Source organism: Meles meles, chromosome 12 (genome assembly GCF_922984935.1).
Source record: "Meles meles chromosome 12, mMelMel3.1 paternal haplotype, whole genome shotgun sequence".
Classification (NCBI taxonomy): Eukaryota; Metazoa; Chordata; class Mammalia; order Carnivora; family Mustelidae; genus Meles; species Meles meles.
The window spans coordinates 96,393,411-96,407,588 of record NC_060077.1 but is presented as its reverse complement, the minus strand read 5'-3'; the positions used below and the strand labels follow the sequence as shown (position 1 = coordinate 96,407,588).

Below are 14,178 nucleotides of genomic sequence, written 5' to 3'. Positions count from 1 at the left end.
CCACCCAACCCACACACGGGCTTGACGCCAAAAGAATCACCTTCAGGTTCAACCTGGAGACTGAGGCTCCTTCCATGTGCATGTCCTCCTGCTGACATCCAGTCAAGTTTGTAGAGAAGTACAAAGTAGGGGCACACAGACCACGGTGGGGTGGGGGGGCTTGTTCAGGTGCTGATTCCGCTTCAGTAGGTCTGAGTGCGGTATTAGTGACAAGAGCTGGGCCTTGGACTGCACTGGGCCCCAAGCGTGAGGGAAACGGTCTCATTTCCACCAAGGACAGAATTTTGTAGCTTCCCATCTCCCTCCTCCCCATCTCCAAGCCCTGAGCTGGCAAGGGGTGCCCTAACCTGCCCCATCAACTGCAATGCTGTTCACCTCCTATCAGCTCCTTGTCCCTGCTTCTTAATAGGTCTTGGGGGCTCCCCCCACCACATGACTGCTGTTCTCAGTTGGCAACAACCACAGACCTCCGTGTGGTTTAGGGGACTTCTCTTTGAAAGAAAGTCAGCACCTCTGTGCACAGTGTGTATCTCTCTGACATTTAAAAAAATTCTACTTGACATTTATTCAAATTCGCATTAATAATAAACCATTATGCCACATCTTTTGGAGCTTTCAGACCAGAAGACATCCTAAGCCTTTTGTCTGGAATGATTTTTTACTGACTTTCTGTGGGAATGTCTTGGCATTTCCGCCTTAATTTGGAATTCGGTCTATATGTCTGGACCCCTGGTGTTTCTCCTACGGGCAGGTATGTAACAGGATATTTAGTGAAATGAAGTAAAAATCAGATTCAGAGTGACATGGTTTGGCAATCTGTGTTAAAGGCTGTGTGTGTTCCATGGCATAGCAATTCCATTTTTGGAGTCAGTGCTAATGAAATAATTAGAAATAAGTGAATTCGAGAAACACAATATTTTATAAAAGCCAAGCATCGGAAACATCTTGTTTATCCAAAACGGAAGGAATAAAAGTTCATACATGCAGCTCTTAAAAACCGTATTTCTTGAGAACGTTCAATGAGTTTGTTCCTTAAATAACAAGGGATGAAAATAGTAGGTCGCAAAACTGGTTAACTAGCGTGTGAAAACTAGCGTGATCACAATTTTGTAAAATATATGAATATATTCACAGAAAACGGAACAGAGATATATATGCCAAAAGTTTAACAGAAGTGATTGCTGACTAGCGTAGTTATAGGTGACTAACTTCTGTCTTTCCATTCTTTGTATTCTCCGGATCTCTTTTACAATGAATGTGTAACAATTTTACAATCATATAACGCATTTACAGTAAACTTTGTAATACTTTTAAATACCTCATTGTCCTGTCTTCTTGGCTTCATCCCATATTCCTGGAGGAGTTTCAGACCCCTCTAGAAAAGGGTTCTCCGTGACGTTGCTAACAATGATTCCGTCTTCTCCCGAGACACTCTTTCCCTGCGGCCTCGCGGAAGGCTTCCTTCCCCACCAGCTGGGCCTGGCGGTGCTTCCCACCGGGTCCTTCCACCTGCGCTGGGTGCGCCTGAGCCCTCTGCCTCCCTGCAGAACCCGCGTCGGGGCCCATCTACCACCCGCGGCGGGTGCAGACGGGGTGGCCCGGAAGGGTCAGTCAAGCCCACCCGGGCTCCCGCCTCCTCCAAGGAAACAGCAACGCTCCGCCCGACGCAGCCTCCTCCCCCGGCCGCTCCGGCAGGTGAACGAAATCTGGGCGGAGGCGAGCCGGAGGGAGAAGCTGTGAGCTTCCAGGTGGGGACGAGACGCCCCGGGTTGGTCCGAGCCGCTCTTCCCTGCGCGGGACGCGACAGACCGAAGCGCGGACCTCCCCGGACTCAGCCGCTTCGGGGGCGGGGATGGGGGCCGGTCCTTGGGGCGCGGGGCGGGACCAGGGTCCTCTGGACTCAGGAGGCGGGTCCTCGGGGGAATGGGGCGGAATGGGGCGGGATGGGGGCGGGTCCTTGAGGCGCGGGGCGGGTCCTTAGGGCGTCCTCCGTCCTCCGGGGCGGAGACTGGGGGGGCCGGGCCCTCGGGGGCGGGTCCTCGGGGCGCGTGGCGGGACGTGGGTCCTTAGGACTCGTGGAGCGGGTCCTCGGGGGCGGGTCCTGTAGGCGCGGAAGGGACAGGGGCCCTTGGAGCTTTGGGGGCGGGTCCTGGGGGGCGTGGAAGGGGGGGGTTGGCGGCCGGTCCTTGGGACGCGGGGCGGGACCTGGGTCCTCGGGGCTCGTGGGGCGGGTCCTCGGGGCGCGGGGCGGAGACTGGGGGCGGGTCCTCGGGGCGGCGCGCGCGGCGTCCCCAGCTCCTCCCGCGCGCGGCCCCTGGAGTCCCGAGGCGCGCGGCCAGCCCAGCTCGGGCCGCCGCACTCGGAGCGGCGGGGCGGCCGAGCGAGCGCGGCTTCGGGCTGGGTCGGGGCCTGGGCCGGGGCGGGGGGCGCCGCCCCCAGCGTCCTCCTGCAGCCCCTGGAGCGAGGAGCCGGGGCGAAGGCGAGGCTGCGGGGCGCCGGAACCATGAACCGGAGTTTCCACAAGTCTCAGACCCTGCGCCTGTACGACTGCAGCGCCGTGGAAGTCAAGAGCAAGGTGAGCCGGCGCCCTGCACCCCGCGAATGAATGAGCGCCCCGCGGGGGGCGGCTGGGCGCTGCGGGGGTGCGCGGGCTGGCGGCAACTTCGGAGCGCGGGCGCCGCGGCGGGATGCGCGGGGGTCCCGCCGCCCTTCCCGCCCCCGCACGGACACAAAGCCCGGCCGCGCGATGGGTGCCGCCGGGGCGGGCGCTGGGAGGGCCGCGCGGGCTCCGGACCCCCCGCGGGAGCCGCTCTTTTGTTCCACGGGCGGGAGACGACCCGGCGCGCCGCACGGTGGAGGGGCTGCGTTTCCGGGGCGACCCGGGGGCTGCTCGGAGGGGGCCGTTGGGGAGCCTGGGGGGCCCGGTCCGGGGGGAGGGCCGGGCCGCGCCTCCTCCTTCGCCGCGGAGGAGCCTCGGAACCCGCGAGGGGTGAGCGGCAGCCGGCCGGGACCCCCAGCCCCGCCGGCGCGCCCCAGGCCCAGGCTCTCCCGGCGCGCCCGGCCGGCGGCCCCTCCCGCTGCCCGCGCCCCGGCCCGAGCGTGCCCCAACTTGCGGTGGCTGTGCGCGTTCGGCGAACTGGCTGATAGGATCTGGCGCTTCTGCCCTTTGCGGGGGCGGCTCCTTGGAGGCTGACGCTTTTGTCTGCGAGGGTCTTGGTTGCAGTTGTTCAGGGTCCCGGAGGAGGGGGCTCCTGGGGCCCTTCGCTGCTGCTGCCTGGGAGTCGGCCCTCTCGCCGTTTCTCTGTGCCTCCCGCCTCCTGGAAGACGAGGCGGAGCAGCCTGAGGGCTTGGAGAGGGGCTGGGCGGGAGGGTGGGCTCAGAGCCCCCACTCCGCGCGGGGCGATTGTGCCTAAGGAGCTGAGTCCCGCTACCCCCCTGTGCAGGCCGCCTCTGCGGGTCCTTTGGTGAGGGGTTTAGAGGGCCTCCAACGAGGACGGGGGCCGGTTTCTCTGCAATGAACCAGTGAGTTGGATTTCATTCTCATCTTGGGGTCTTTCTACGAACTCCTCGCAGCCTTCTCCCTATGCTGATTCTGTGACCCTCGCCCGGGACTCGTCCCCTGTGCAGCCCAAGAGTGCCCCCAGCCTCCCAGATCGCATGTGCCCGCTGTGGGTTTGAGGACGAAAGAACCACAGGCATGAGTGGGAGCTCCAGACAATTGTTGGTTTCTTCAACTGGGTTGGGAACGTGGCTGATTGGAGTTCTTTGACCGCTCTCATAGGCACCGAGCACATGTGATGGGTCTTGTTAACTTTTTGAAACCATCACGGATTCACAGGCAGTTGTAGGAAACAATGTGGAAAGTCCCGGGAGGGTCCATCCTTGTAGTGGGGACGTGGTCACACGCCTGGTTGGGTGTGCATTGCTGCCGTTTCCAGCAAGCACCGTGGACACACAGAGCACTTACAGCAAGGGGCTCTCCTGCTGCCCCTCCAGCGTCTCTCTGATTTTAAGTGTAGATTGACTGACATTAAGTGCTTTTCCTGAGTCACACAAGCCACATTCCTAGTACTCCAAAGCCACACGCACCTTGCGGCTGTCTGATGACAACAAGCTCCAGACCATCTGTCTAGAAGGGTCCATCTGGAGGCAGGGCCCGCAGCAGGGCTTACACCCCGTTCTGGGCTGGTGGCCTCCCATGCAGGCCGCTGGGAGAGGGAGGGGAAGAGCCTGCCTTTGCGTCCCCTCCAGGAAGGCAGTGGGGGGCTGTGGATGTCCTGGCTGGCCCGTGGGCTGCCCCAGACTGCCCTACCCCTCTAGCTCCCCAGTGAAGAAGGGTGCCTGGGCTCAGGTTCAGATGCACTGACTGTTCCCCTGGAGGTGAGGGGCAGAGCTGGAGTTTTGGATGAATTTGGGAGCACCCCTAGAAGAGCCACACCACGCTGGGTGGGCCCTGCTGAGTTGGCTAGTTCAACACACACACACACACACACCATTTTGGGTGCTGGGACTTGCCTTATTTGTCCAAAGAGTCCACTTGGCTCTTCCCTCCATACACAGCCTCCCACCGGCCCCCTTAAAAATTAATATTTGCTACCATGAACCCATCTCTGCCAGGAGCCTTTACTGCAGCTGCTGTTGTCAAAATACAGGAAGCAAAACTCGATGCCAGTGAGGTCTCTGTTCACGTTCAGGGAAGCACCAGAACACCAGGGTGTGCAGGTGGCGAAAATGGTGCCGGGGGCTGGGCACTCTTCGGAGCCTTCAGGGAAGTTATGTGACCGTTCAGAGCCTCTGTTCTGCTGTCTGTGAAATGGGCACTGCTCCAGTTCCTCTCACCTCCCAGGACAGAATGAAGTGATGACCATAAGAGCGTGTGGGAGGCCACAGACTGCCACAGTGGGAACGGTCAGTCCTCACAGTTGGGGCTTCTGTGGTGTTTCACGATATTGGGTGTGAAACTCACCTCTCCTGCTCTCAGAATTCTGGCCATGTGCCACAGCTACTCACCTTCCAAAGCCTCAGGGACATCGTCTTTACCTGGTGGTTCTCCCCCATCACACAGGCCTTACGTGCCCCAAACATTTCTGCTTTGATACTGTGAGTCATCCTCCCCAAGCCAGCGGAATGCACTTCTGCCTTCTCAGCTCTGGCTCCGAGGCTGCCGTTTGCTTGACTTTTGCCTCTCCTCCCATAAGACCTGCAGTGCGGAAGGGGGGGCTGTGCATCGGTCTTGGGGAGCATGTCTCAGGCCCGGGGGAGCAAGCCTTGGCCCCTTGTAGGGTTAGCAGGAGGACCGGTGCTAGGGGAGGCGGCTACAAGGGGCGGAGTCATCCCAGGTCTCCAGCTCTGTGAAGGAGCACTCTAGCCCCGTCCGCAGTGTGTCCCCTCCGAGCCTCTGCCTTCTGCTTGGGCCTCACTCACGTTCTCTTAACCTGGTGGTCTGTCGGCCCTGGTTAGGTGGCTTTCCCCCACCTGAAAGGCTCTCTGAGAATCCGCCCGGGCACTGCCCTCTCCTACCCAGCCCATCAGTCACCGGGCCGTCCCCAGCCCCTGCTCATCTCACGGCCCCTCGCGCAGTGCTGGCACAGGGCGACTGTTCCGGCAGAGACTGAGGACATGCGTACAGCCCCAGGCATGCCACGTCCATTGTGTCTGGGGACAAGGTACTCCTGAGGGTTTTAGTCTAGTGTGCTGCTCTGTTGAAGTCGTGTTGCTCTTCTCAAGACACACTGTCGTTGCTGAAAATTTAGAACCCACACCAGGCACAAAACATCCGAAGCTGAGCCTCTCTCGAGTGTGGCAGCGTGCCCTCTGGAGCCTCTAGGTGCACGCTTCTGTCTTCTGTAGAATCAGAGTCGTGTTCTACAGGCATGTGACGGTCTAGCCTGAGTCCCCCTTCAAGTGTTTTGTCATGTCGTTCGTGTTGTTAAAGAACGTGTTTTTAAAATGACTACCTGTATTCTATCTTGTGTGTAAACCATAATTAATTTAACCAGTATCCTACTGGGGTCATTTCCAGTGTTTTCTATAATAAGCAATGCTGGTGAAAAACATCTCTGTACTTACACATCTACGCAAACATATATGGAGTGGAGCTTGTCACGTAAAGGACAGGAAGAGCTCTCTCTTCCAGACGGATGCCCACAAGCGCGCTGTCTGTGCTGTCGGAGCTCACGCTTTGAAGACTTGGACTCTCTGTTGCTGAATTTTCCTGCAGAAAAGCTCGTGTGCATGTTTACCTACCGTCTCCTGTGTGTCCATCCTCTCTCTGTCCTCCCGCCCTCTAGCCCTGGGTGTTTTCTTATTCTTTCCCAATCAGATAAGTGGAACCCCATGCTGTCGGTTTACTTCGATCCTTAAGTTATCAATGGATTGAAGGCTTTTGTGTTTGTGGACCACTCATCTGTTTTTCGCTGCCTCGCTCTTCCCCGCTGTGTTCCTGTTCTGACTTTTTATGGAGTTATGGGACCTGCTTGACAACAGGTTTTCCAAGCAGTGATTTAAGCCTGCGTGTTTCCCCTGGTCCTCAGACCCTATGCCTGGCTGAGGCTGTCTGCTGCCGGGTGCTGCAGGGACACGTCTCTCCATCTGGTGGGCTGGGGCCTGGGCCAGGCCCTCCCCACAGGGTGGTTGAGCACTTGCCTCCCGTGGGCCGTTGAGAACCGCCTGCTGAGGTTTGACTCATCTGTGTGTCGGCTACACCCTTTCAAGATTCTGGTTTTGTACGTGTGCGTATCTGTGCAAACAGGTTGGGTGACTTGATGAGGGAGGCTGCCGCTGGAGGAGACTCTCACCAGGGACCCCAGAAGCAGTTGGCAGGCTGGTGGGTGCCAATGGGGTTGATGTGGGCCTCTGGCCTGGGAGCAGCAGAAAGCCCGATGAACTCTCCCAGGGCAACTAGCCAGGGGTTCAAGCCCTTTCCTAGGACCCGTGGCATTGAGATAGAGTTCTCCTACCTTGAAGAAAGGGGTGTCAAGATTGGAAAGTGGAACCATTCAAGGCATCAGAGGCTCTCACGTTTGTGAACCATGTCTAGAATCAGCCTGACCCTTTCCCAGTGAAGGGGCTTCCCACACTTTTAGAGACAAGCGGGGAGCTTGGCATGGCAGCCACAGAAACCACCATGACCCCAGTGGTAAAAGGGAGCATCAGGGGCGGTGTCCGACCTGTCCAGCTGGCTGTGGACATGTTTACTGGCTCACCCCTTCCTCTTGGCACATTTCTACTCTTCTGTGAACCTGGGGACCAATAGCAGGGACCGTGACCTTTTTTAGTCCCAACACACAGCCTGCAGCCTTCCTCTGAGGCTGCCCCGGTCAGGCCGGGGTGGATACAGATGGTCCGGGCTGAATGCTGCCCTCTGTCTATAGGTTGTGCTCAGAAATGTTTAGGGTTATTTAACCATCCTTCCCAGTATATAAGTCTGCACACCTGCAGACACTGCTCTAAGTACACTGCACTTGCGAATTTCAGTCGTTAACCCCCAGCACAACCCTGCAAGATGGGTTCTGTTCCCATCGCTGTTATACGAGAGGAGCACTGAGGTCCAGGGAGCTCTGTGAAGCCGCCCGAGGTCAGAGAGCCTGAGCAGTCTGGCTCCAGAGTGTGTGCTCTTGGCCACGAACTCTCAGTGGCCGCTGGGGAAGGAGGGCTCCTGGTTCCTCCTCTTCGGACAGGCCCCGAGGTACTGGTGCAGGAGCAGGGGTCCTTAGCCCCGTGTACAGTGAGACAGACCCCTCCGGGCTGCCTGCAGCTGGAGCTGGTAAGGGCAGCTCCTGTGCTTTCTGGGGGAAAGTCCTAGTCTTACGTCACCGCAGCGGGTTCTGTGGCTTGGTCTCAAGGGATGTCCTCTATTCAGCAGGTGTCCTTAAAAGTCGGACTTTGCCCTGTGCTCAGCCGTTCCTTTATTCATTTATGGAGCGACCACTCTGTGCCGGCTGTAGGGCTTGTGCTGGGGGATGAAGATAGTTTAGAAAGAGTAGAGACGTAGGGGCCAATGGTTTGCTCTGGAGAGTGAGAAGACTGGGGGAGGGGAGGGTCCCGTCATTCTGGTATCCATGGTGTCACCAAATCACTGCTTCACATCTCTTGGAGCCCAGAGGTTTCCCCTGCCTCCCAGCCGGCCTGCCTGCCCAGCAAGATGATGTCAGCCTCCAGGAACCGTTCCTGTCTGTTTCCCAGCATCAGCCGTGTTGAACTGGGCCATGATTCCTCTGAGATAAGTCAGAGCACCTTCTCCCCTCATTGCCTGCACGTTTCTAGTCTGGGGGCTCCCCGCTGTGCGAGACTGGCAGTCAGCTCAGAGCAGTAGCTGCATTTCTCAGTAGCATGGTCCAAGGAAGCTCTTGGCATCTAGAGTGTGAAGAACGGTGTTTTGCAGGAGGTACCCAGTAAATGCTGGCTAAGTTGAATTCAGGTAAGGAACAGCTCCATTTTCCCAGGAGCTACTCATTCAGAAGTTGTTAGGGTGCTTTAGAAAAGAACTACTTTTTGAGGAAGGTGAGCAAAGCTTGATTCACCGATGGGATTATTTCCAGGGCACCTCTGAGAAGGGTCAGCGGCCTTGTTCATTCCCTGTGCGTGCCACGGGGGACAGAGCAGACAGGAGTGGGGGAAGGATGAGCTGAACAAAAGAAGAGAAACTTTGGAAGTCAAAAGGAAATGGACTGAAAAGTCCATGTTGCTATTTCTACCGTGAGGTGTCTGCCGAGGTCCTCAGTGTTTGCTTACAGGCCGCAAGCTCCAGGGGGCACAGCCCACCATCCCTCTCTCTCTCTCCCCCAGGCTGCGTTCCTCCCTGGGGCTCCCGGCAGGAGCTCGCCAGCAGGCTCCCCTCCTCACCCCTAACCAGAGCGTCGGCTCTGTATTTTGCGGGGAGGGTGTTGCATTTCACTTGGGGGGAGGGAAAAAAGTTCTGTTGCTTACAGAGTTTGAAAACCACCCAGGACCACAAGCAGGGCCCAGCTGGTACATCCCTGCTCTGTCTCCTCCCGAGCTCCACAGGCCAAGCTGCTTCCAACCCACCCCATCCTACCCTCGCCCAGCCTCAAGGCTGAAAGAGCGGCTGTTCCGGGAGGCTGTTCAGACCCCTTCACAGGGTGGCCTCTCTCCTGTGTGACAGGAGCGACCCTTGTCTCAGGCAGCCTGACGAGCTGGTGCGTGGTTGCACCCCGGGCGAGCACTACAGATCACAGACGGAACGCTCCCGGATCCAGGAAGGTTCCCGCACGTCCTGTGTGGTCAGCATCCACCCCTGGTGTGACCACCGTCAGGGTCTCTGTCACTGAAGGGAACGGTGCTGGTTCTCAGACATGATGTCACGGGTTAGCCTCGTGTCCACAAGGGTCGCTGGCCTGTGTAGATGGCGCCCCATGCTGCGTGCGTGTCCCTGGGTGGCCGCATCTGGTTTGGTTTGACCCCCTACCCGGTGAGGCTGTTCTCGGCTCTAGCCCTAGACTCGACGGGATTTAGTTGAAGTGGCTGTAGGAGGTCTGACCATCTGGGAGTTCCAAAAGCCTTGAACCACGGCTTACTAAGGGTTTATTGATTAATGAAATAAATCAGGAAGAGGCTCTCTGTCGCAGAATCTAAGGCTCCCACCGCTGGTGTGGAAAGGGGCTCTTAGCCTCCTTCCTGCAGCTCTGTGGTTCCAGTTGCTGCCGTCCTCCTTGGCTTTCCTTTAGTCTACACCAGCTTCCGTGGGCCCCTCTGGTGGGCCTGGCATCGTGGGAGAAGCTGAGACTCCAGATGAGTACAGGTGGGCCTGGGGGCTGCTGGACAGGTCGTGGGGCATCTGGTGCTCAGGCTCTCCAGTGAGAAAGGGAGCTCTCCCCCCGCGCGAATGTCTGAGCTTCGTGTCCGGGCCGCCTGCAGCTTGGCGGGTGTGGACAGCTGTGGGGCAAGCATCAGGCCGCCCATGCCCTGGGAGCTCTGCGGCCCCGCCCCTGGCTCGGCTCACTCACACACTGTCACCTCGCAGCACCCCCGGGCTTTGTCCGGCCTCCTGGACGTCCCACTGAGAGCCGCGAGTCTGTTCTCCGTTTTCTCCCACCGGCCGCTTGCCCGAAGATGGCTCAGGCGCCCGCCCGCCTACAAGGCTGAGCTCTCTTGGCGCCTTTGCTTCTGAGACCGGGCAGGGACAGACAAGGGGCCTCTTTCTGGGGATGCGTGCTTCGCGGAAGGACCCCGAGGCCTCTGGGTAGGGGTTGCGGGAGGGAGACTTGTGAGGGCGGTAGGCTGCCGTGCCGGAGGGCTTCGGAGCCGATCATCATGTCTGTATCCTGTTTTCCACCGCATGGGGGCCCGAGCCACTGGCTCCCCACCCACAGGTCCTGACCTCACTTCCCTCTCTGGTCCGTGATGATGGTGGGGTGTTGCTACGGGACAAAACAAGCTTCCGTGTCTGGGGGATGGAGGAGGTGGCACCTGCCTCTGGATTCTGGTCCCCTTGGGCCATGGGCCGCTGTCCCTGCACGGTTAGGGGCACAGAGCCCGGGCTCCCCAGAACGTGCTCCCGTGGGCTGGAAGGTGACGGGGGGGCTCTGCAGGTCTGGGAGATCCTCCTGCAGGAAATGGGGTGCCGAGGACCCTCGTCCAGTCCTCAGGAGATGAGCTGCCCCAGGATCCCTTCTCCCCATGAGGTTGGCGTCACCGGCCCTGTCCCCGCACCACACAGGCTGGGAGCAGTCTCCCCGGGGCGTGGCCCCATTGCTTGTCCGTCAGCGATGCCTCTCCTCAGCCGAGGACTAGCCACGGCACCGCGTCGAGAGCGGCCCAGGGCTGTGCCACTGCAGATGCCCCACACTTGCCCTTGATTGTGTTTCTGGGGGGCATGTAGTCTCTGGGCTCCCTCCCGGCCCTGGGAGCCTCCACTAGCCTGGTGGGAGCAGCTGCCACTCGGTCACACCACCTGGAGGAGAGTCCGGGTGGTGTGACCCGTGTTCAGCTGCAGTGAGGTCTCGCGGTTACGGCCCCTTTCCTGGAGCACTGGCTGTGTGCTGGCCTTTCTGCCAGCGTGGGCTGGGGAGAGGAGGACCCCGGGGACTCTCCCAGCCTGTCAGGTCAACTGACCAAGGTCCCGCCTGTAAGTGGCAAAACCAGGTCTTAAACCCTCAGTTGCTTCCCATGAATTTCATGTCATTCCCTGATTCCACCTCTGGAAAACGGACAACACCTACCTGCCCGGACGCACTCGGACGTCATATCCTCTACCCTGCACCCCCGGCCCTGCACCTGCTGGACACTGGCTCGGGGCTGTGCAACTCCCTCGGCATCCCGCACGCACCCTGTGGGACCCCCTCTCCCAGGCAGCCCCGTGGGTTCCAACGTGTGCTGCGAGAAGGCAGGGACAGGGCGAACCTGACCAGCCCTCCCACTTCCTCCTCTTCGCCGCTGCGAGCGGAGTATCGTCGGCGACTCCCCTGCTCCCTGGCACACTTGGACACGTCCCTCAGCAGATGCCCCTTGAGTGCATGGCTACGGGTGCGTAGCGAAAGGGCCGCCTTACGGTATTGGCGAGTTTTGGTCTTTGAGGAGGGCTGAGACCACAGCGCTGTGAATGCCCGTGCGTGCTGCGTGTCTCCGGGCGCTCGGGTGAGCAGCGGCCCTTCTGCTGGGACCACACTCGCTCAGCGTGCACATATATTTGAGTCTCACAAAAACCCTGTGAAAAATGCGTTTTTGTCCCCTTTCTTTCTTTTGAAGGAGGAAATATGCTCAGAGATGTTTAAATTATCCAGAGGCACAGAGCCAGAGAAGGACAGTTGGGAATTTGCCCCCGCAGGGCCTTGTGCCTCATGACGCTGTCCTCCCATCTGTGTGGGTAAGGCATCACTGGTCCAGACCCCATCTCCTCTCAGCCCATCCCCGTCCCTGGAAACTGCCCCCTTTTTTGTGACTTGAGAGTTCATACTAGGATGTCACCTCACTTCCTTAAGGGGCCAGGGTTCCAAGCTTCCGCTGGAGTTGACTTCCACATCTGAGAAGTCCCATGGAGGCAGGGACAGGTGAGCAACCTGGCCTTCACCTCCTGCGTCCCTCTGGTCTGCCAGCTCCGCCTCTCGCAGCAGCCAGGTCTCCTGCACCGGGACCTTCAGCTGCAGAGCAGCCAGACCCGCCTCACGGTTCCCACCTGCCAGCAGCCTTCTTCAGGCTGGCGGGCTCAGGCACCCCTTCCTACTGGGGAGTCTGCTCCCAGTGGGGTGTCCCGGGGCTTGACTTCCCCCGTGGAGTCCTCAGCTTGCCCCGGGAGCTCGTTAGCTCTTCTGTTCACTGCCCTCATGACTGTGGTCAGGGATCGAATTCTTCCAGGCCTCAGTCTCCTGGCCTTTAAAATGGGACCAGTGACACTCCTGGACAGCTATCAGGGTTCAAGAGAGCTTGTACAGAAGGCAAGGCTCTACCATACTGGAAATCCCTGCCAGACGGAAACCAGGGACCCTGTGCCTAGATCTCCATGTCCTCCACTCCCAGCCCTGCCCCACGCCTCCGTTAAGCAGGGCTGGGTCCGTGGACGCAGATCATGTGTGTGAGCAGAGGGGCACACGTGAGACCTGTAGCACATACACACATGCTCACTGCGGTGACCCAGGTGCACCGGGTTCTCTGTCCCCAGCATCCTCACAGGGATGTTCCCTTGGGCCGTCCTGTGGCTGCCGGCAGCTGGGCCGTCATCCCTGCAGGTTGGGGTAGGTGGATGGGGTGCAGGAAGGGGCCAGGCTCTGCTGTCTACACCCCAGCTGACTCACAGGTCTGTGGCCTGATTTTAAACTGTTCCAACACGTCAGCTCAGGAAGTCATCCCACGACGGGTCCCACGCTCCAACAAATGCCACATGAGAATAACAGCCTTTGCTTCCGGATCATTCTGTGAATGGGAGTCCTCCCACCATTTTCTCTGGGGCAGACGCATGCACTCCTGCTCCTTGGCCGTGTCCCCCAGCGGCCTGATGGGCCTGCATCGCTGTACGGGGAGGCTCTGCGATCACCGGCGTCCGGGGCTGTCTGCCCTCTTGCATCTGTGCTGTGGCCACGCCGCTCCGGGCCTCTCCTCGCCTGCGTGTTTCTTTTCTTTAGACACACCGTTCAGATCAGGGCCTGCGTCCTGTAGTGTCCCTGTGTGCATTTCTCATTTGTGACTACACATTTGCGTGTGTGATCATGGCCCCGCACTGGGCTCTCAAACAACGTCAGCCCCACGAAGGCACTCGGCCCTGGCATCAGGTGCCATGCACACCTGGCTTTCAGTAAGGGTTTATTCAAGGAACCAACCCTAAACAGCAGCCCCTAGCAGTGACTGGCAAGATGCCCCTAGGATGGGTACAGCCCTGCTTCTCCGACTGATGTGTGCCTGAGTCACTGGGCGTCTAGTGACTCCCTCCTTAAGCCTGGGCCTGAGGTCACGCGTCTCCGGAGAGCCGTTCCCCGGTGGTAGTGATTGCTCGCTCCGGCACACACGTTGGGGAGGTCCAGCCTCAGAGAGCCTGGCTTCACTGCTGGCAGGTGCGCCCAGGGTGCGTGGCTCCCTGGGCTCGTGGCTTAGGCAGGAGTCACAGCTCTGGGCTGGGCCTCGTGGCTTTGCTCCATGCTGCGCCCAAAGGATCACACTAGATTCAGCAGGGGCGGAACTCAGGACCCTGGGATCCTGACCTGAGCTGAAGGCCAACGCTTCCGCGACTAAGCCACCCAGGCGCCCCTCGAAGACAGCATTTCTGTTGGCTTAATTACATTTCATCCTGGGAATGTGCTTCCTCTGGTGAAAATTTAACATTTTTGACAACTAAATATTTTGGTGACTGTTTTCCCGGAAAATCCTTCGTATGACTTCCCCTTTGCTCTCCCCTGAGGGGCCTGGAGGCGGGGCCTGGGGGGGTGCGGCGGGGGCGGGGCCTCACTGGCGCAGCGGGGAGTCTCCGTTGGGGGGAGGGTGCTGGGAGAGCGCTGGGCGCTGCGGGGTGGAGAGCCAGGGCGGCGCGGGGGGCGTCCACTTGAGTCCGCGTTTGTCGTGCGCGCAAGGACAGAGGAGCCCCGGGCGGCCGCGGAGCATCTTCTACCGGAGACCTGGGAACCCGGGGGGCTTCGGGCTCGGGCCTGGTCCGCGGGAGCGGGTCCGGATGAGGCTCCGTGGCCAGGACCCTCCCGGGGGAGAGCAGGGGGGACCAGGGGGACCGGGGCCGCC

At 59.4% G+C, this 14,178-nt stretch overlaps 1 protein-coding gene across 1 annotated transcript in view; it reads left to right on the top strand.

Moving 5' to 3' along the window:
- Positions 1-2,338: 2,338 nt before the first annotated feature.
- Positions 2,339-14,178, top strand: part of PARD6G (par-6 family cell polarity regulator gamma) — a 73,507-nt gene continuing 61,667 nt past the window's right edge. Inside the window, exon 1 of the mRNA XM_046026008.1 lies at positions 2,339-2,575. Within this exon, the coding sequence (XP_045881964.1) occupies positions 2,504-2,575 (72 nt within the window). The 5' untranslated portion in view covers positions 2,339-2,503. The remainder of the gene's footprint in view (positions 2,576-14,178) is intronic.